The sequence below is a fragment of the Neolamprologus multifasciatus genome, chromosome 13, assembly GCF_963576455.1.
Source record: "Neolamprologus multifasciatus chromosome 13, fNeoMul1.2, whole genome shotgun sequence".
Lineage (NCBI taxonomy): Eukaryota > Metazoa > Chordata > Actinopteri > Cichliformes > Cichlidae > Neolamprologus > Neolamprologus multifasciatus.
Genome location: NC_140451.1, coordinates 5,612,179 through 5,632,978, shown reverse-complemented (window position 1 = coordinate 5,632,978; position 20,800 = coordinate 5,612,179). Strand labels below are relative to the sequence as shown.

Below are 20,800 nucleotides of genomic sequence, written 5' to 3'. Positions count from 1 at the left end.
GTAGTGATAGATATGACAATCCCAGTGGAAAGCAACTACTGGAAGAAGGAGCACACAAAATAGAGAAGCATCATGGGGTGAAGAAACAACAGATGTGGAAGGATAAGTCAAAAGTGGTCTCAGTGGTAATAGGAGCATTAGGAGCTGTTACCCCAAAAGTGGAAGAATGGCTTTACCAAATTCCAGGCACATTTCGGAGGGCTCTGTCCACAAGAGTGTAGTCCTAGAAAAAGGACCCTCAAATAAATTCAAGGCTGTCTGGTAGAAGACCTGAGCTTGAGAAACACACCAACCCCCAGGGGATGAGAGCAAGATTATATATAAAATAAAAATTATTTTTCTGTCAATTAGACGCAATTACCTAATGGGCAATAATGTCGGTAATTTTCAGTAATTTCAACAGTTAAACCTTCCGTACAGACCGGCAGTTAATCAGTAAAATCATCAACACACTAACGTTTAAACGTCACACCAACGACTGTGAAGAAACTTCAGAATTACGATACTTTTTGTAAGTCTTTGAAAGCAACTGGATGACGTCGACTGTTTGGGATTTAATGGCGGGATGCAGGGGTTGCGATTGATTCTCCTGTCAACGCACTTCTTGCTAATTCTACGTTTAACAGCTTTAGCTTGAATTTCTCAGGTTTGGTTCAAGTCAGCGACTAATCAGAAAGTGCCAGTCTCTACGGTCCAACTCAATCTAGGAAGTAGCCACCCTGCTTTGCGAGCGGAAACTTAGGCGTAAAAGGTCATAGAAAGTTTTATGGAGAAATCACTGGTAAACGATAACCCGTTGCTTGTACCTCTCAACAAGCAGCAGACAGTCTACGATGGATTTATCACTGTTCAGGTAAAATTCTGCGTTTGTGTGCTGTTTTTTGTTGGACGTATGTCAGTGTCATATTGAAAAAACGATTAATTTAAAGATTTTTTTTGCTTTGGATGCAAATACTTGTCTGGAACCCATATATTTAGACATCTAACTGATTTATATAAACTTCTGGTAAATTCGTCCTGTTTTTTTTAAGCAGCTTACATTAGTATCGGTAGCAGAACCGTAATTGTATTAGCGCATGAAACGACTTCATAAGCTGGTATATAATCTTGAAAGCAGTTACTTACTACGAGTGTCATGCCGTATTAAAGCGATGAAAAAAAGTTGAAAACGTGGTCTAAAGTAAATTTCTATTATTTATATGTCTCTTGAAACACCCAAAGAAACGTAATATTATCCAATTCCTTAACGTAGGTTGGTCGGTCACGTGTTCTTCATTAGCGCGTTAGATGTAGAAGGTATTAACCTCTGTAGTACACTGATCGCAGAGCTAGTAATCTGATAATGCTTTGTCTTGTCTTCCCCCCCAGGAAAGAGACTTCAGGATGAGAATAGTACTCCCACCAGATCGACAGCTCAAGGAGGCCAAGTACAAGCATCCCCTTGCATTCTCTGTACAAATGTTTTAAATGTGATACGGGATAAAGTCTAATAAGGGAGTTGTAATAAAGTGCTGCTATAATGTAGTAGTTAACAGATTTGCTTAGTAAACTAAAAGCTGATTCCAGCCAAAGACTCAAAGAACCTTTGGGGTTGCATCAGGAAGGGCATGCTGGGTAAAACTGTGCCAAACAGAAATACCTTAAAATATATAATTTTCATGAAAATGACTTATAAAAGCTTTAAAAATCATTAGCTTTTCTTATGAGACATAAAGGGTCAAATTCCAGTGTGCTTTTACATCAGTGCTTCCAAAGAATAAAAAGAAAATAAGATTTATATGAAATGGCTTAACTTTCCCACATGTAGTTATGACCAACATCATCAAGCAAAGGCTCTTTTCAGGCAGAATCAACTTCATTATAAGGAAGTAACAGTATTTTAGTGTATCTTAATTTGTGAGAGCTAACTTAACAGTATTGTTTAGTAACAACATTAAACTGCGTTCTTTGGTTCCTAAGACATATCCTCAGCTTTCTGCTGCTTCCCCTTAAACCAAAACTGAATTTCTGTTGCTGCTATTTCTCCTGATTCGCGTCTGTCCCTGCTCAATTTTACGCCCCACAGGTTATTAATTATAAGACTGTGGTCTGTCTTGTGTATTCCATTGAGTTTTATTGATATAGCACCAATTTACAACAACAGCCACCTCTGGGCACTTTATATTATAGACCTTACAGTAATAAAAAGAAAACACCAAAAATCAGATGGTGACAGAGGGGAGAAAGAACTCCCTTTTAAAAGTAAGAAGCCTCCAACAGTACCAGGCTCAGGGAGGGGGAGCTGATATAGAGAGTATCTTGAACCAAGACATTCTACAGGGTGGGCCATTTATATGGATACACCGTAATAACATGGGAATGGTTGGTGATATTAAAGTCCTGTTTGTGGCACATTAGTATATATGAGGGGGCAAACTCCTCATGATGGGTGGTGACCAATGGTGGCCATTTAGAAGTCGGCCATCTTGGATACAACTTTTGTTTTTTCAATAGGAAGAGGGCCATGTGACACATGAAACTTATTGGTAATGTCACAAGAAAAACAATGGTGTGCTTGGTTTCAACGTAACTTTATTCTTTCATGAGTTATTTACAAGTTTCTCTTTGTTCACAGCCATTGACATGTCGAAGAGGCTAACACGTGAGGAGCGGATCGAAATTGTGTTGATATCTGGTGAACGCAGTAACCAAGTCATTGCAGCAGATTTCAGTCCAACACTGAACCAGTTTCACGAAACTTAGCAAGCAGTTTGCTAACTGTAGCATGGGAGATGGGTGGTCTCGTAGGGTGTCTTGCAATAAGTTTGATGTGTCACATGGCCCTCTTCCTATTGAAAAAACAAAAGTTGTATCCAAGATGGCCGACTTCTAAATGGCCACCATGGTCACCACCCATCTTGAGGAGTTTGCCCCCTCACATATACCACAAACAGGACTTTAATATCACCAACCATTCCCATTTTATTCCGGTGTATCCATATAAATGACCCACCCTGTACTTTTAGCCACAAGTAAGTCTGCAGTGTGAGAGTGAAGTTATCTGTTGATATAATATGGTCTTTAAGATATAACGGAGTGTGATTTTTCTGGACTTTATATGCAAGGAGGAGAATTTTAAATTCAGTGCTGGATTTAACAGGGAACCGATGAAGGTTTAGGGGAAATCGCATCTCTGCCTCATGTACATTTGCTGTATGTATTCGTATGATTGCATCTCACCCTATCCTGAGGATCTTAAGGATTCACTAGATTTCTAAATGTTGTCTATGGTCTTCTTCTTTTCCTCATGCATTTCAACTCCACATTTGGCTTCCTTTGTCCAATCTACATACAGTTACTAGCTTTGTTAAATAAAATGTAACAACAAATACATGCAGAGTTATAAATTTACTGAATTGGTATTTAAGTAAAATAATTCATGACAAGATGGAAATTCTTGTTCTGGACACCCTCTCTACTTTTAAGATTAGGCTTAAAACTTTCCTTTTTGATAAAGCATATAGTTAGGGATGGATCGGGTGACCCTGAATCCTCCCTTAGTTACTCTGCAATAGGTGTAGGCTGCTCCGATCAGTATTTCTTCTTCACTTACCTGTTTTTCACTTTCTATGTGTTTATACACCCCTATGCAATCACTCGTTAGTTATTATATTTTCTGGTTTATAAAAAACATAAGGCACCACTAAAAAAGCATTTTGACCTTTAATCAAGGTTAAATTATTGCCTGCAACAGGAAAATCTATGGATTACTCTTAGGGTAAGGTAACTTGGCCAATCAGCGATACGTGTGTACGCACCATTGAAAGCACATTTTGAGCCAGAAAAGATGTTCTTGAAACTTGTGCCTGGCCACAGAAGATGTCCTCAGTAACCCATTCACAATGTTGTCCTTACAGGCTGCACTGCTGCTGGCAGTTGAAGCACCTGTTGCGTGGATATGAGCGGATCGTGAAGCAGGTAAATGTGCCGCATGTTGGTATTTAGTGATATGTTGTCTCAGTCTACGAGAGCACGCTGTTTTGTGCTGCGTGCTTTCTATTTGGCTCCTTTGTGTCGCTCCTGCTCCCTCTGTCACCCATCAGGCTCGCCTCACTCACAGGCAGAGAAAAAATATTTTTCACTGTTTAATTAACATCGCCTGGAAAATGTCCCTATTTGTTATGTGGCCCCTCAGGGTTATTTGGATGAGATTGATATTTCACCCCGGGCTGCAAAGTTCATTATTTTCACAGCCTTTAAGCTATCATTAATTATTAAAGCTGGTGGCAGCCCCCATTAATCACAAACACTGTTTGATTTGAATGGCTGGCTAGAGGAAAAAAATAGACACTGTCACTTCATTATCCCTCCATTCAAGGATGTCTTTTCTCTCGTGTTTGACTCCTCGCAGAGGCTGCAGCAGTCGGCTGATCTTGTCGGTTTCATTCTGGAGCTGAAGACTGTCTTGGTAAGGAGGAGAATGACATGGCGGCTCGCACGGTCACTTTGACATTGTAGCTTCATGAATAGCAACTAAATGGGAACCTCCAGGCATTATCAATAGCCTTGCTTGAGAGGCATATGCACGTGCATGTGTATTTTGTGCCATAAAAATAAAGAAAACAGTCGTCACGGCCCTGATTCAGCTTGCTCTGTAGAAAGATCGCTCCTGAGAGTAAGTTGTGATATGATGTGCATAGTAATCTGGGCTTAAAATAAGAAGAGCTCTGTGTGTGTTGTTGCAGGAAGTGGTGCTGAAGAGCCGCCCCGAGTGCCGCTCCATCCCGCCTCCGCAGTATTACTCTCAGCTCATCTCTGAGATGGAGACCCTCGGGTGGGACAAGTAAGTGGGCCTGTAAGAGTACCAACACGTGCTCCGGAACCAGGGCTTTATTGGCGCGTCAGTCATTAAGCTGTGAAATGTTTGTCAGCATGTTTGCCAGCTCTGAACGGCACTTTTACTGGTGGTTTTGTCTGAGTCACAGCTTAGGTTTGTGTCTGCTGATTATAGGACACCACAACAACATACAACAGCATTCATCTCAAGGCACCTTATAATGTAAGGTAAAGACCCTTCATTATTGGAGAGAAAACCCCAAGAGTCAGACAATCCCCTGTGAGCAGCACTTGGAGAGGGAAGTATTTCGTTTCAATAGGCAGAAGTCTCTGACAGAAGCAGGCTCTGAAATGATCTGCTTAGGCAACAACACTGATCTTGTTATTACAATGCAGTGCTCTGGAAATATCCTACAGGCCTGCTTATGGTGCATGCTACTGTTTGCAGGGGGAAATACTTTACTTGCCAAGAATGTTGTGACAAACGGATAACAGAGTTACCTTTTTTCAGTGGAATGAAAGATTATCTATACTTACCTGGCCCTATGTGGAAAAAAATAAAACCTAATAACTGATTGCTGTTCTTGGTAACAAAAGTGGCACAATCAGACATGTTTGCTCTTTTCTGAGTTAGTCTGAGATGGACCTGCTGTTTGTTTTGTTTGTTTTGTCCTCCTGGATCAGTGCTTTTGAATTTCAGAGCTCAAACTGATGGCTGGACATTCTCCTTCAAGATTTTCTGGTACTGACTAGAATTCATGATTCCCTCAGTTATGGCAACTCATCCAAGTCCTGAAGCAGCAAAATAGCGCCAGACCATCATACTACCATGTTTGACTGTTGATATGATGTTCTGTTTTTTACACTAGATATAACATAGCCTTCCAGAAAGTTCAGATTTTGTCTGGTCAGTCCACACGACATTTCCCCCAAAGTCTTGGGGATCATCAAAATATTGTTTGGCAAATGAGAAACTTTGTGTTCCTTTTAGTCAGCAGTGGTTTTTGCCTCTCCCAAGGATGCCATTTTTGACCTTTCTCTTTCTTATTGTTAAATTATGAACACTGAACTTGACATAGGCAGTGAGGCCTGAGGTTCTTTAGATGTTGTTCTGGGTTCTTTTGTGTTCTTTTGTCTCCTGGATGAGTCGTCAATGCTCTCTTGGAGTAATTTTGGTAGACTGGCCACTGCTGTGAAGGTTCACCGGTGTTCCATGGTTTGGTGGAGGCCCAAATCCTTTAACCTCCTAAGACCCGAACTCTTCCACAGCATGCATTTTTAATTTCTCTTTGATATTTGGTAAGGCTGCACGATTAATCGTTAGAAAATCGCGATCTCAATTCATACTTATGTGCGATCTCATTTCCAAATGACAACGATTTAAAAAAAAAAAAAATAAGACGACGACGATTGTACCGCATTTTGATCCGGGACGTAATCTGCATGAAAACAAGCGCTCACTCTTCCTGCTTAACAAATGACAAGGGTGGAGCCTTATACCACGTGATACAGAAGCTGGCTGCTAAAATTAGCAGGGAAAAGACAATGGAGAACACGTCAGGGATGACGAGAAAGTGACTGGAGAAAATCCGTCCCGGTCAACCACCCAAACATCAATAACGGGAACCTTATACAGCGCTTCCCAATTGACCCTGTGCACGAGAAAATGCTAACTTCCTGGTTTGAGACCGGATGTGGGGTTGTACATTTCCGGTAGCTTTACTTTGCGGTCAATCGCTACTGCGAAGATATACTCCAAAATCATGTCCAAAACTCGAAAACGGAACAATCGCGTTAAGTTACAAAGAGGAGAAGGTGGGAACACTCACCACTGTTGTGTCATAAAAAATCTAATGATCAATTTTGACGTTTAAAGAGTTTAGATCGATCAGTTGTTTACATCACTAAACACAAGCAGAACTGCATCACTGCAGCAGAAGACACATCGTCCACATTCAGAAGCACATCTCTGTATAGTGACTGGTCTTATGATTTAAACAAGCAAATGTTCAGCATTCAAACTACAGGTGAAGAATAGTCAAACCAGATGTTTCCCCGTTATGTCGATATCAGCTAGTCAAGTACACACCTACACAGCATGTTAACAAACCGTGAAAAAAAGCCACACAAAAAATGAATGATTGCTGGTAAGGGTTTCTACACATTAGTATTTACGAAGGGTATGTTGTGACTTACCTTCAAAATTACAGCGGTCCCTCGCTATAACGCGGTTCACCTTTCACCTCGCTGTTTCGCAGATTTTTTAGTGCAAGTTTGCATGCTTTTTTACGTCCTGCGTCCTGATCGCTGCAGACGATCTCCTCCGTCTCTCCTGTACAGTACAGAATCGCTGCATCTATCGCTAGCAGTGTGACTCTGAAGTGCAGTGCTGTATGTCCACGATGTACACGAAACGTTTTGCACCGTCAAAAAATAAAATTGGCTAATTGATTTCACCTATCACTGGTTATTTTTAGAACATAACACGATAAACGAGGGACAGCTGAGAAATATAACATTTGAATCCCTTTTCTCTTTTGCTCTGAGGCGTGGGGGAAAAATATCGACAAGTCGATGAACATTATTTACAGATATATTGGGTAAATGCCCGAGACATCTATAGAAATGTAAATCGCCGCTTTATTTATTTATTTGCTTAACTTGTTTTGGACCGTAAACAGGGCGCGAATAGGACACCGGAAACAAAGCTCCCCACAGGAGTTTCCGCACCGGAAGTAGCATATGCTAACGTGCACATAGTCAATACCCGTCGAACTCCCGCAGGCACAAAGAAATTACGGAGGCTATCACTTATCACCTGACCAAAGATATGGCTCCCATCAACACTGTGCAAAACGAGGGATTTAGGAAAATGATCAACACCCTAGACAAACGCTACACAGTGCCATCCCGCAACTATTTTTCTATTGTTGCACTACCTGCTCTATACACGCAGCGTCGAGCAACGGTGGAGACGGAATTTCAAGCAGTACAACATTTTGCGGCAACGACAAAACGTGAGACATTTGTTGTTTTTATGTTTATTTATTGTTTTTATGTTCAGTCTCAACTGTTACGAAATTGATGTGCAGTTAATAAGTGCAATAAATATTTATACTGGAAAAGAAAATCGTGAGAGAATCGTGATCTCAATTCTAAGCCAAAAATCGTGATTCTCATTTTATGCAAAATCATGCAGCCCTATTATTTGGGCTGATTGGGGCCTGATAAATGTAAAAACAAAGAATTAGCAGATTTTTTTTTTTTTTTTTTTTTTTACCTAATTTTAGTTTCTAAGAAAAATAATAGCCATATATGAGGATATTCATTTAAAATTTTGATAGAACAGTAGCAGTATAATGTCCTCGTAAGTGGATATCAGGCCCTTGTAGAGCAAAATTGAGTATTTTGGTCTAAATAACCCAAAATGTGATGTCCACATATGTGGACAGCAGGTCCTAGGAGGTTAAATTGGCTTTGTAACCCTTTCCAGACCAACGGAGGTCAATGACTTTGTTTCGCCGTTTCTTTAGATCCTGGCATGTGTTGCTTTGTGAGATGTTTTAGCCTGCTTCACTTTATCAGACAGTTTCTATTTAAGCGATTTCTTGATTCAACAGGTCTGGCAGTAATCAGGCCTGGGTGTGGCAAGTGGAAGTGAACTCAGCTTTCCAAAAAATGTGGTTAATCACTGTTAATTCATCATTTAACAATGGTGGGGAAATTACTTTTTCCACACAGGACCAGTTAGGTTTGGATAGCTGTTTTTCTTTTCCTGTAATAATCACGTAAAACTGCATTTTGTATTTTTCTTACTTTATCTTTGACTAATATAATTTGTTTGATCTAAAAGATTTAAGTGAAAGAAATGTGCAAACAAAACTAAGGAACTGGGAAGAGGCAAAATACTTTTTCATTGCACTGCAACTGTTTTCTTACTAAGACATCAGGCCTTTACATGTCACTGTTACCTCTCATCTGTTCTAATAGTTAGTGTGCGTTTCTTCATACTCGCTGAAACAATTATCTTTCTTTCTCATGTCTTAAAAATTAGAAGAAACTGACATTTAGTTGGTTGTTACCTCATCATCAGACTCAGTCTAACCAGAACCAGCCAGTTACTATAGTTACATGTTCTTACAAGTTTAAAAAGGCGTACTTTATTAAAGCAATCAAAATGAGTCTAATCCAAATAAGCACTTGCTGTGAAATGCATCCAGCCTTATGGTCAGGCTCAGCTTCTCTCTCTGATTGGCCGCTCTCTGTCTCGCACAGCACAAAGAGGTTTGTGGTTTATGAATTTTATGGTTTATTTATTGGCTATTTTTACTGCACACTGTCCTCCCATGACTTATAGGTTTATTAATTACTTAACAGTTGTTTTCACAAGCAGTCTTAGTCGTAGAAGCACTGCAATCACACCGCCTCGTTTAATGGAACCATTCCTGGACCCACATCTCAAAGTGGTTCAGGGCACTGTATGCTTAAGTGTGCCCTGTGAGTTTATGCAGTGGTCCCGCTAGTCTGAGGAGAACTGGATTTTGTAGGTCAGGCTCGCTCAGGCACAGTCATGTTCATACGCTGGGAGTAAACCCTCTGTCACTTTTAGCATTTGCAATCAGGATGACCTCCATGAGATTGGTCAGATAATGTTATGGAAGTCTGTAGGTGCATGTGGTGATCCTAAAGCTGTGGGTGTGATCATCAAGTTAAAATAGTGCCGATTCAATCCCCACGCAATGTTGAAATTAGCTTTGAGAATATCAAGCCATAATCAAACAAGTTATTTTCTCTTAATGAACAATGTAGTAACATGGTTCCATTCCCCACTTACATGGTCCCAGGATACTGTGCTAGTAATTTGCCTGTGGAATTGCTTGCTGATGGAGCTCCGCGTATCAACTCGGTGGCTCTCCTGTTCCTCTGTCAAAGCTTTGATATATGTATTTTTAGTTTTCTGCGTTTTCCCCAGGGGCAGGATTAACTTATTGTGGTGCATATATGAGCAGAAACCCCCACTGCTTTAAAAGGCTGTATAGAGCACCCCCCCTTTCTTCAGCAGCGTAAACTGATTGGAGAGCCTACAACAACACCGTTCTACATTAACAAATGGCTCTTAATGACTTCCTTATTTTTAGTTATTGAGTTATAGTTAAATCCAGGTCACATTTAATAACACTCAGCCCACGTGCGCTGACGGGTCTGGCTAATACCGTTTTCTCCGCTCATCAGGAGAGAACGAGGAGGAGGAGGAGGAGGAGGTGGCGGCGGCGGTTAGGAGAAAGATATCTATTCTCCCCCAGCTCGGATTAAGCCTTGACTACTACACTCATTTTCTACTTTCCTATTAATGACCGGAGCTACAATTATGATATTAGCGAAATGCAAATGGGTCTAATTGAAGACTCTCAGGTTTTAATAGGGGGGGGGGGGGGGGGGGGGGGGTGAAGGTATGCTTTATGCTGAAATGGGACCAACATCATTTTCAGTGTCGTGTTACGGTTAGGAGGCATTATACACAGTGGGCCTCAATCTCCAAAGCACTCGAGATTCGCTTAGCGTCTTAATTGGTGCGGGCCGTGCTAATAGCCACCAGGGGTTTTCAGCTGTAATTCTGTCTGCTGATTGGGCCAGGTAAGTGAGCAGCTCTGTCTCTCTCCATTTGTGCATTTTGAGAGTGTGGTCATCTTAATTGGCTGGAGATGGCAAACCATGTGTTAATTAATGGAAAATGAGGTCAAGTAGGTCAGCTGCCATCACTCGGAGGCCTCAAAACGTGGCCCTAGAAGCTGCAGGGCTCATTATGGGCACAGCTGGCACTCGATGTTCACAGCCTCTTGGTGTATGTGGAGAGCGCCGTCTCTTCTTATCTCAGTATTATCATGCGGTCACACTGCGTTGCTGCTCTTCTGAGGCCAGATACATCGGCAAGCTTCTGATGGGCCGGAGCTGGGGGGTGGGGGGGGGCACAGTTTCATCTCTGTTTTTGTTACATTATCAGGCCAGCTAATAAAGTGCATGTAAAATCCTGTAAAATTACATAATGTTGTTATCTGGGGTTGCTGTAAGTAATGAGAATGTCCTGAATAGCACAGTTAAAGTGTAAAGCAGGTAGTTCCTTCTATCTTATTAAAGTTGGTGTATTTATTATTAGTATTAGTATTATTATTAGTAGTATTTATTTATTTTTGTACGGTTTACTATCTGTTCTTGTGCATGCCATCGTTTTGCATGTGTTTCTGATGCAGCGCACACAAGCATTACATATGTGTTGATCTCACCATTCATGAATCACTTTGTCAACACGCACTCCCATATTAAAAAAAAAAATCAGACACATGCACACACACTGATGTGCGTGGTGTGCGCTGTCTGGAAGTGTGGAGTTGCAAATGGGATGCTCTCATCAGTCTTCCCAGCAGGACATCTGACTGTCACGCTGTTTCCATCATGGCCAAGTAGGGGCGGCAGCTAGTCCCTGCTATACGGGGTGTGAAACCCCAGAGGAGAGGAGCTGGAAATGTGTTTTAGCAATGCACCAATGATTTTTTTTTTTTCTCCCTCCTGATATTCTTTGTCAAGAAACCAAAATTACAAGTTCTTTTTCTTATACTGTGTACTGGTCAGATTTGTTCTGTCTAGATTATCTCTGTACCATCTGCCAGATTTATACAGCAGAAGTCAACTTTAGCAATAATGTTTTTTGAATTTCTGTTTTACAGCTTAAATATCCAATGGCAAATTTGCTGCTGTGCCAGCCTTACTTCTTTACTCTTTGCATGCACCACATCAGAGAAAACATACCTCAGTGGTTTCTCATGAATACTATGTACTTGCATTGCACACTACTAGAAGTTGTGAAGAAGTAGATTTTGATGTAGAGTGGTTTGCCAACATTTTTCAATAAGCATTAAATTAAAAAACAAACACAAACAGATATTTAGTAGTTAAGTATTTCTTGCTTTAATTTTTTTTCTCTGTCTTTCTGTCACACAAAATTGTATAGTGTGATATTCCAAAGTTCTTCTTTGGATGTTAACTGCGTTCAACACTATTGCACAAATCTTGAGGTTCTACCTTTGGGGAGGCCAGACTGATCTTTTTCTATCCAGGTGTGCTTTTGCTGTGTGCTTTGGATTGTGGTCTGCTGCCAAACGTGCTCTGTAGGTTGTATTGCATTGTGGATCAAAATCTGACAGTACTTATTCCATCGGATAATTCCATCAGTTTTGACAACATTCCCAGACCACCGGCTGAAATGTAATTCCACACCATGACACAGCCTGTTTTAGAGGCTGCAGACACTCACAGTTGTACCTCTTCTGACCTCCTCCCCACAACCTGATAGTGATTTGAACCAGAAATGTCTAATTTGGATTCATAACTCCATACGACCTGTCACCACTCGTTTTCAGTTTAGTTCTTTTGTAATTCGGTACACAGTCAGCCTTCTTTTCTTTGTCCCTTCTTTAAGAACTGCTACTTGACCGAGTGAAGGTTCAGTAAATAGTAGATGGATAAACAGAAGGGCCAGATGTGTCTGTCAGGTCCTGTATCAGGTCTCTGCTGGTAGGTTTATTTTTTTGTTTCTTAAGGATATGACTGTCAGATGCTGTTCATCTATTGTTTTAGGACTGCTGCGTAATAAATTTTTTATTTTACTTTATCCCTGGATGTACCATTTTTCTTGTACTTGAATTATTCCTAGTTCAGTGGTCAGGTACTTGGCTAAAAATGGGTGAAAAAGCAGCCAAAGACTGGAGGACTCAGGGTGACTTAAAAAAACATGGCTGGCATTTTGTGAGATATTAAAAAAAAGAAGGCTGACCAAGACTTTTGCACAGTACTGTAGATGTAGATAGTTGTACAGGTAAAACAGTAAAATGTAAAAGATTCATTTTAATTCAAGGTGCCTATAATGGTTGTTAAGTTGAGTTCCATCAAGCCTACGAGACTGAGAGCTGTAGAAAGGGATCGATCGTAGGTTACTCTGATACTTGAGAGGTTTTCCTTTTTCACAGACGGTCATTCTTTTGTTCATGCCTTCTGTAACTCACTGGCACTTGATTTTAATGATTCCACTTGCTATCCATTGAATTGTTCTTTCGGACACCGGTCACTTTCATCACCTGAATAGGTTTGGTAACTTGTCATTATTGTGTCTTTATTGCTGTGAGCAGCAATCTGTATGAAATAGTCAGAGTAGTGCCTTTTCAAGAAATTCAATACTTTGGCTAGATTGTTTCAGCAGGTAGCACCGATTTTTGGTTCACACAAAACTAAAATTGTGGCTTTGTCAGACTAGCTCGATGGTGACATTGTGCGCCTGTATGCGTAGATGTTAGTGAGCATATTGCAATAAAGCACGGACGCCCTACTCCGGCGTTTGATTGAAAGTGAGTGAGCAAGCAGACGCTTTTATGAGTCGGGCCCATCGGACACCGTCTCCCATCATTCTATCACTTCCCTAAGTGTGTGTGTGTGTGCGCGCGTGTCATTCCCTGAGCACAATGTTCACATCAGTCCTCTCTAACACACTCCATAAATCCTCAGCTGATATACAGCCATGTCAGCCTCGGCATAGAGCGCCCGTCGTAATGTACTGTAAATCTGGAGGAGGACTGTTCAAATCCTTTGTCTCGGATCAGTCTTTTATCTTTGGGTCTCAGTAGACTGGAGTTGGTCTGGCGAGGGGGAGGAACTGACTCCTTTACAGTGTGCTGGAGCAGCAGAAGGAGCAGTAAATCTGACAGCGGTGTTGGCGAATGCTCCAGCCACATCAGTGTTGTGTCCTTAACCTCAATAGGTTATAATTAGCTCAGGAAGGAGAAGGTCTGATTTACAAGTTGATTCAGGCTGAAAAACATCTCAGCCTAAGGTCATCCAGAGACGCATCGTTTTCTGAGAGCTTCCTCCCACTGCTGTAACTGCTAAAGCCACGCTAATGTTAGCGTCATGTTATTCCTCTGGACAAACTGGTGTTGGCTGAGGTTTGTTTCTGTCAGCTAATGAACTCATAGAATTTTTATTAACATTATTCATATAATAACTAAAACATTAATTAATAAATGTTGTCTCTCTCTTAATTACCTGCATATTTTTATTAAATACTAAAGTATATACGAACATTATTAACTTTATTTATGGGATAATTGCTATAAATTATTTGTTCGATAAAAATAATGTCTTCGTGCATAAGACTGAGAATGTGCAACGTAATTGTTATGTAATGTATTTTTTGTCTTGTATGTTTCTTTTTAGCTCACTAACCTACTGCTAATATAAAACTAGCTTCTTTGCTAACGCTGGTTGATAGGTGGGTCTGGGACTAGCAGGACTCAGCTATATTTCATTCTTTCTTTTTTTTTACTTTATTTTTGGGAACCTTTACAAAGAGAAAATAAAATGACAAAAAATAATGGAAATGGCCATCATTTGCATTTTAAGATTCATCCCATGTCAAAGATACCATCAGAAACCATGAATGGATGGATCATATACCTGTGCAAAAGGGGTCACGGTTCATTTTTGCCTACCATCTATTTTGTCTTCCTTGTTTTGTTTTTTTAATACCCAGAAGTTCCTCATAAATCATATCCATAGATGGAATTCTCCAAGAAGCAGGGAGACCCGATATTCTTATCCAGCAGATGCAGTTACCAGCTTCTGTGCTGGAAAAAAACGTGTTTCGTTTGTTTTTACTGGCAAAAACCCACCAGACAGACAGGTTTTGCCAAGCTAGTGGCACTTTAAAAAATTTTCATTCTGTATTTAGTGGTTAATACAAATATATGTGAACATCATTATGGTAAGATGACTAGTCAGCTGTTTATTAACAGGGTAAATTGGCAAAATAACTTACAGGATGGCACACTAAGGTATGGGCCAGGACTTTATGTGTCATGTCAGGTTACTGTGGCCACAGTTTGCTGCAGAGGACCACAGATTAGCAGAAAACGATCCATAGTTGTAGGCCATGACTCCAGAGTTGCAGTCTGATGTAATGTCACTACCCAGAGTGATAAATCTCAAGGTAGAGTTTATGTCTCAATATTGCTCTCTGCAGCTGTGATTAATGACGGATGATGGCTGCTGTCAGGTTACAGTGTTGCGTGTGCCCTTCTCTATGAATAGAGGTTGATTTATGGCGTGTGCTTTGTGCGTGTCCATCTTCAGGCTGCTCTTCATTGACACCGAGTTCCGAATGTTGAGACTGAAAGCGGAGGACTCCGCTGGAAGGCAGCACATCCTCACTGTTAAACTCAAGTCTAAGGTAAGGCGCACTCTCATTGTGCACACTGAGAAACACACAGTTTACCGTAAGGACCGGATCATTTTCCACACTAAAAAGATTATTCATCATCAAATGGAATACTCTACAACTTGATGTTGACCTACAGCCAATCCAAATCCAAACAGGCCAACTTCACCAAATGCATGTGGGGTTGTTCACTTTGCGGATGGCAAATCAGTGATTTACATCTGTGCCCCTAAATCTGGGTCAAACTGGAGAGGGTGTGGAGAGACACGATAACCTGCTGTGACTGAGACGTAGCACAGATAAAATATCTCCACATAACCCCAGCGTGATGGAAAACCTTCTTCTATGCATAGAGAAAATCAGTACACCCACACTCATCTGCATAGCTGCTGTCTCTGCTCTGCTATTGAAAGAGATACACAAAACCTCTGCCCAGTGTAGGTTAACCTAAACGCAGGCTGTGGAAGGCTGTGGCTGTGGAATTTCCATATAAAACGACACTTAATGACATTTCGTCACAGGTACATGTGATGATTCTGGTTGATTGTAAGCTTTACAGTAGTAAGGCTGCATTCTTGATTTCTGATCATGGAAATGTTCTTTTCGTTTCGCTTGTAGCTTCCTGTGATTGACTCTGAGTTTGCTGTGACTGCTCGAGCAGAAAAGCCTCACTATCTGAAAGCATGATTTGTGATATCTTAGTCCCAGACTAATGAACTACTTGCAGAAATGAGACGTGCAGTTCTCCTCTGCTCGTCCAGTAAGATTGATCTTTCTGGTAAAGTTGGTGAGATCTGGTTTTAAAACGCTAAACTTTTAAAAAACAAGTTGAACTTATGAGACAATTTATTTTTCAAATCAGGATAAAGGATAAATTTAAATGTCATCATGCATCGCTAAAGTGGAAATTTAAACGAGCACTGCATAGGTTGCATCTGTAAATGAATTAAAGTCAGCACAGTGCTGCTCACTAATGTAGGGTTGGGCGATATGTAAAAATTTTCCAACCAGAAATCGTCAGTCCAACAATCACAGATGGGCGATATATTCGTGGATGCGCAGACTTTTTGATGGGCAGAGCAATGTAATCATGCACGGACTGATTTGCGTGTTGTTCATCACAATTAACGCGATTAAAATTTTTAACGCGCTCAAACCATCTGGAGCGCAGAATGAACAAACTTTGGACAAACTGCCCGAAAAACGTTGACAGAGACTTTTCGAGGATTTTGAGTCAGTCTGCGCTCCAGATGGGTTAATTGTAAATCGCGTTAACAATTAATCCATGTCAGTATGTCATCGGTTCAGTGATGACGGCACGTTAACGCTGACAGCACTAAAAAATATAAAGTTGCCAATTTGGGATTTCTTTGGCTTTAAACCAGATGAAAGAGGTAAACCTAAGGATGCAACTAGGGATGCACCAATACCACTTTTTTGGAAACGAGTACGAGTACGAGTACTTTCATTTCAGTACTCGCCAATACCGAGTACTTAATAAAAACATGATTTAAATTTGCAGGTAACAGCTTTAGTCCTATAATTTAACCAAAAAAAACCAAGTGACTGGTTTGGAATTAAGAACATTTGTTTAAAATGAAAAGCATGTTGTATGCAACATATTACAGAATAAATAATTGTCCATCCATCCATCCATTCGCTTCCGCTTATCCTTTTCAGGGTCGCGGGGGGCGCTGGAGCCTATCCCAGCTGTCATAGGGCGAGAGGCGGGGTACACCCTGGACAGGTCGCCAGTCTGTCGCAGGGCCAACACACAGGGACAGACAACCATTTACACTCACATTCATTCACACATTCACACTTAGTGACAATTTGGATAATCCAATTAACCTATCCCCACAAGCTGCATGTCTTTGGACGGTGGGAGGAAGCCGGAGTACCCGGAGGAAACCCACGCAAACACGGGGAGAACATGCAAACTCCACACAGAAAGACCCCGGCCTGATGGTGGAATTGAACTCAGGACCTTCTTGCTGTGCGGCAACAGTGCTAACCACCGTGCCACCATGCTGCAATAAATAATTGTAAACAAAAACTAAATTTAATTTGAAATTTGTTCGTGTTTCTCTGTTTAGAAGTCTCACTAACACAGTCACAGCTGGGATGACATCAGAGGCTAGTGCGTCGTAGCTGCTCACTTTTTTAGTTAGTTCCTCAAAGGAGTCGTCTCCATAAGAGCCCATTGGTGAGCGGTGAGATAGTCAGGGAGTTCGTGCTCGGACACGCCCAGCACTCGCTTTTTCTCAATGAGGGACTGGAGCATGTAATACGTGCTGTTCCAGTGCGTCTGTACGTCCTGCTGCAGTCTCTTTATTGGCTGGTTGAGCTGTCCCTGAATGTCCTCGAGGCGGGAGTAGGCTAAGGCGGAATGTTTAAAATGCCCAACTATTTTCCGTCCCACTGCTAAAGCATCAGCTATGCTCCTCTGTGCTAATAAGCATGGGTAAATAAGCGTGGGTAAACTCTTTGTACTTGTTGTCGTGTTGGGATTTTAGGTGCTTGATTAAATTGCTTGTGTTAAATGCGCTACCTTTTGAGCCTCCTCTGGACAATTTCGCTGAGCACAATTTGCAGTCCGCCTTTGTTTTTGCGTCTTCGTTCACTTTGAAATAGTTCCACTTGTCTCGCCTCGCCTTCTCCACGCTCTGAGCTGCAGCCGTGGCCTGGGGGCGGGCACTCGGGGCCTGGGGGCGGGCACTCGGGGCCTGTGATTAACCCCTTACATGCCGCTCAAACATAGACAGGTCTCAGACTGTGGTATCGGTCCTCGGTATCGGGAGACTTTTAACGAGTACGAGTACTTTAGAAAATGTGGTATCGAGGCCGATACCCGATATCGGTATCGGTGCATCCCTAGATGCAACCAAAGCGGTGTGCCACTTGTGCAGACGCAGATTTTGTTTTTGCTTTACATTACAATTTATAATTCAGACACTGGCAACAAAAAATATTTCATCCTTTAAAAATAGGTTGCATAATGCATACTTGAAGAAGTGAGCTCTGCAGCTTATCTTCCACACATAGAATAAGGGTTGTTTTTGTTTTTTTAATAATTAATTTTGAGATTTTGACAGCAGAATTACTTAAAACTTTTCAAGTGAATGTTTTACTTTTTGTAAGTCAGAGTGGGGAAGTATATTCTGGGCATGGTGGGTGGGTATCATGGTGAGCTGGTGCTTAGCTAAGCCCAGATGACATCCACCAGGGACAAAGGAGGGTGGTGGTACCCCACTCTGTGCCCACCTGCCTACCTGGCCCTCCTCAACTTTTTGGCACTGTAAAAAAACAGCTCCAAGTCCTCCCTGTGTTCCAGCTGCCTCCGCCAAATCCAGCGCCAGGTCATCCCTCACCAGGCACAGCCAGGGAGGAGGCAGCACTGGCACGGACGCATGGAGGCTTGGAAGGCAGGGGAGTGAGAGAGGATGAGGACAGAGTAGTATGATGCTGAAGGTGAACAGGGAAAAAAAAGAGCTGCTCATATATATTGACCAAAATGTATTTTTCAGCTCTCTAGAAAGTTGAGCCAATAAAGTCTTAATAACAAGACTGTTTTAAATAAATACAGGGTGGCTGTTAATGTTCATTATAAGAGGCTATTGACCTATTATAGCAGACTTTACTAGCATGTTGAGAAATCCCAGTTTAAGCCTAATTGCTAAACTATGATGCCCAACTTCCTGATGCACATTTTTTAATCAGAATTCGGAGATCACTTTGCTTTTTTATTTAAATGAAGTCTTAATATATGCTGCAGTTTTACCCCATCTTCTTAACACACAGCATCCTGCAGAGACTCCTGAATGCTCAGCTGACCTGCCAGTGCCACTGGCTATAAACTGGACAGCACAGGTAAGTAAATATACACAGCTGCACACACTGTCTGTCTAAAGAGGTTTTACTTCTGTTCAGTGAATGTCAAATGCTACTAGGTTGCTATATGTCACACTTTCGACCTTTGTTTCAGAAACATATCATCTAGAACATTTAACTCACAACAAATATCTGACACATCAAAAAAAAAAACCTCCCAATATTTTAAATGTGTGAAGTCACTGAAAGCTGACTTAAAAAGCAATACCACAAGAATTCATACTGACATCAGATTAAACCTTAAAATGCTAATTTGAGGGTCAAATATTAAAGTTTGTTTTAAAATAAAAACCCATCTTAAATGAATTCTCAATACATTTCACACATTCTAACATTCTCGTGATTTCAGGCAAGATGAACTAGGATTAAATCTCTGCTAAGGATACACCATAATGCATTAAAACTGTTTGGTTAAACTTCAGGGTGTAATGTTTTTTTTTAAATTTCTTGCTTTTTATTTAATTTTAGTATAATCTATCCACCCATTCTTACTTTGTGGCAAAAGATCTTGAAGTTTGCAGTTCATTATGACATATTCTAAAATTACTGAAGATTTACATTCACAGTAAAAGATGGTGAAATCCCAGACTACTGCGCACCCACTACTGGATTAGAATAAACGTGCGGATGACACATCCCCAATTTTTTTCATGTAAAAAATAATTCTAATAAAACCCAGGACTGTGTAACGTCTGTAAATGTGCACAGATAAATTAAGCCATCAAACTCAATGTGCAAACACTAAGTAATAGGCCCTATTTATTAAACCAATGTATAACTAACTGTTAAAAATGAATATAAAAAAAACAACCAAGTGAACTTTCTTTGGATTTTGCTGCCCCCTCATTGTTAAGCTTTCTAAAACTCAAGTGCAGTATTATTCGTGCATGAATCCATATAACAGTCACATTTAGTTTTATGATAGTAAGGTTTCGCACTTGTAGAAGTAGTGCTGGAACCGTAAACCAGGCATTAAAAGCCTGTAATAAACATCCAGTTACAGTATTTTAAAAACAGTTTTTCACAGGATGCAGTTCTGAGGAAAAACTAAGCACAACTTTACTGCTTTCATAGAAATTAAGAGGGTGATTAGCAGCCAGATGTTTCTAATCAATGCTCAATTAATTGATCATCAGCAAGTATTGGCCACCTTTATAGAAACAGAACTTTTGATACATTTGTGATCTTCCCAGGATTTGCCTGAAAGTCACATCACGCAGTGGTCAGAGAAATTGTAAAAACAAAACTCGAGATAGACGTCAGACTCTGAGGCCTCGTTTAACGTGTTAAAATTAATGACAGTACTGTTAGGAAAAGTCAGAACAAGATTGGCTTGTTGGGAGGGTTGCCAAGAGAACTCTTTTCTAATTCTTTGTAAAATAAATTCTTTGTAAAAAAAAAAAAAAACCCAAAACAAATAAACAATAACCCTAAGCAACATTGCTTAGGGTTGCAAATTTGCATCTGAACAAAGTAGAGCCCTCTGAAACAGTGGTCTCTGGACATTGGAAGACATTAAAGAGGAGATGTTTGTTCATAATGCACAGCGCCATGTTTGTGCTCATATGCTGTTTGGTTTTGGTGGTGGTTGAGTAGTTGATGATTTGGGTTCATTTTGCAGCCACTGCACCTGAGCACCTTCTCATTTTTGAGTAAATTATGAACTGTATATCTCTAAGGATTTTAGATTCAAATGTGTGACTGACAGCTAAAGTTTGGCTAAGATTCAGTCATGCAACAGGGAAATGATCCCAAACACAGCAGTACATCTACAACAGAATGGCTGAAGAAGAAAAGTATCGAGCTGTTGCAATGATTTTGCAATGGTCAAAG

General features: G+C 40.7%; 1 protein-coding gene across 2 annotated transcripts in view; it reads left to right on the top strand.

The window, feature by feature from the left end:
• The first annotated feature begins 517 nt into the window (after nucleotides 1-517).
• fancl (FA complementation group L) overlaps nucleotides 518-20,800 on the top strand; it is a 49,259-nt gene continuing 28,976 nt past the window's right edge. The window contains exons 1-7 of one of the 2 annotated variants that reach the window (XM_085183486.1): nucleotides 518-853; nucleotides 1,369-1,427; nucleotides 3,897-3,957; nucleotides 4,391-4,447; nucleotides 4,725-4,822; nucleotides 14,992-15,088; nucleotides 18,878-18,946. In XM_085183486.1, the coding sequence (XP_085039612.1) occupies nucleotides 767-853; nucleotides 1,369-1,427; nucleotides 3,897-3,957; nucleotides 4,391-4,447; nucleotides 4,725-4,822; nucleotides 14,992-15,088; nucleotides 18,878-18,946 (528 nt within the window). In that variant the 5' untranslated portion in view covers nucleotides 518-766. The remainder of the gene's footprint in view (nucleotides 854-1,368; nucleotides 1,428-3,896; nucleotides 3,958-4,390; nucleotides 4,448-4,724; nucleotides 4,823-14,991; nucleotides 15,089-18,877; nucleotides 18,947-20,800) is intronic. The other variant, XM_085183485.1, reaches the window with a different exon arrangement.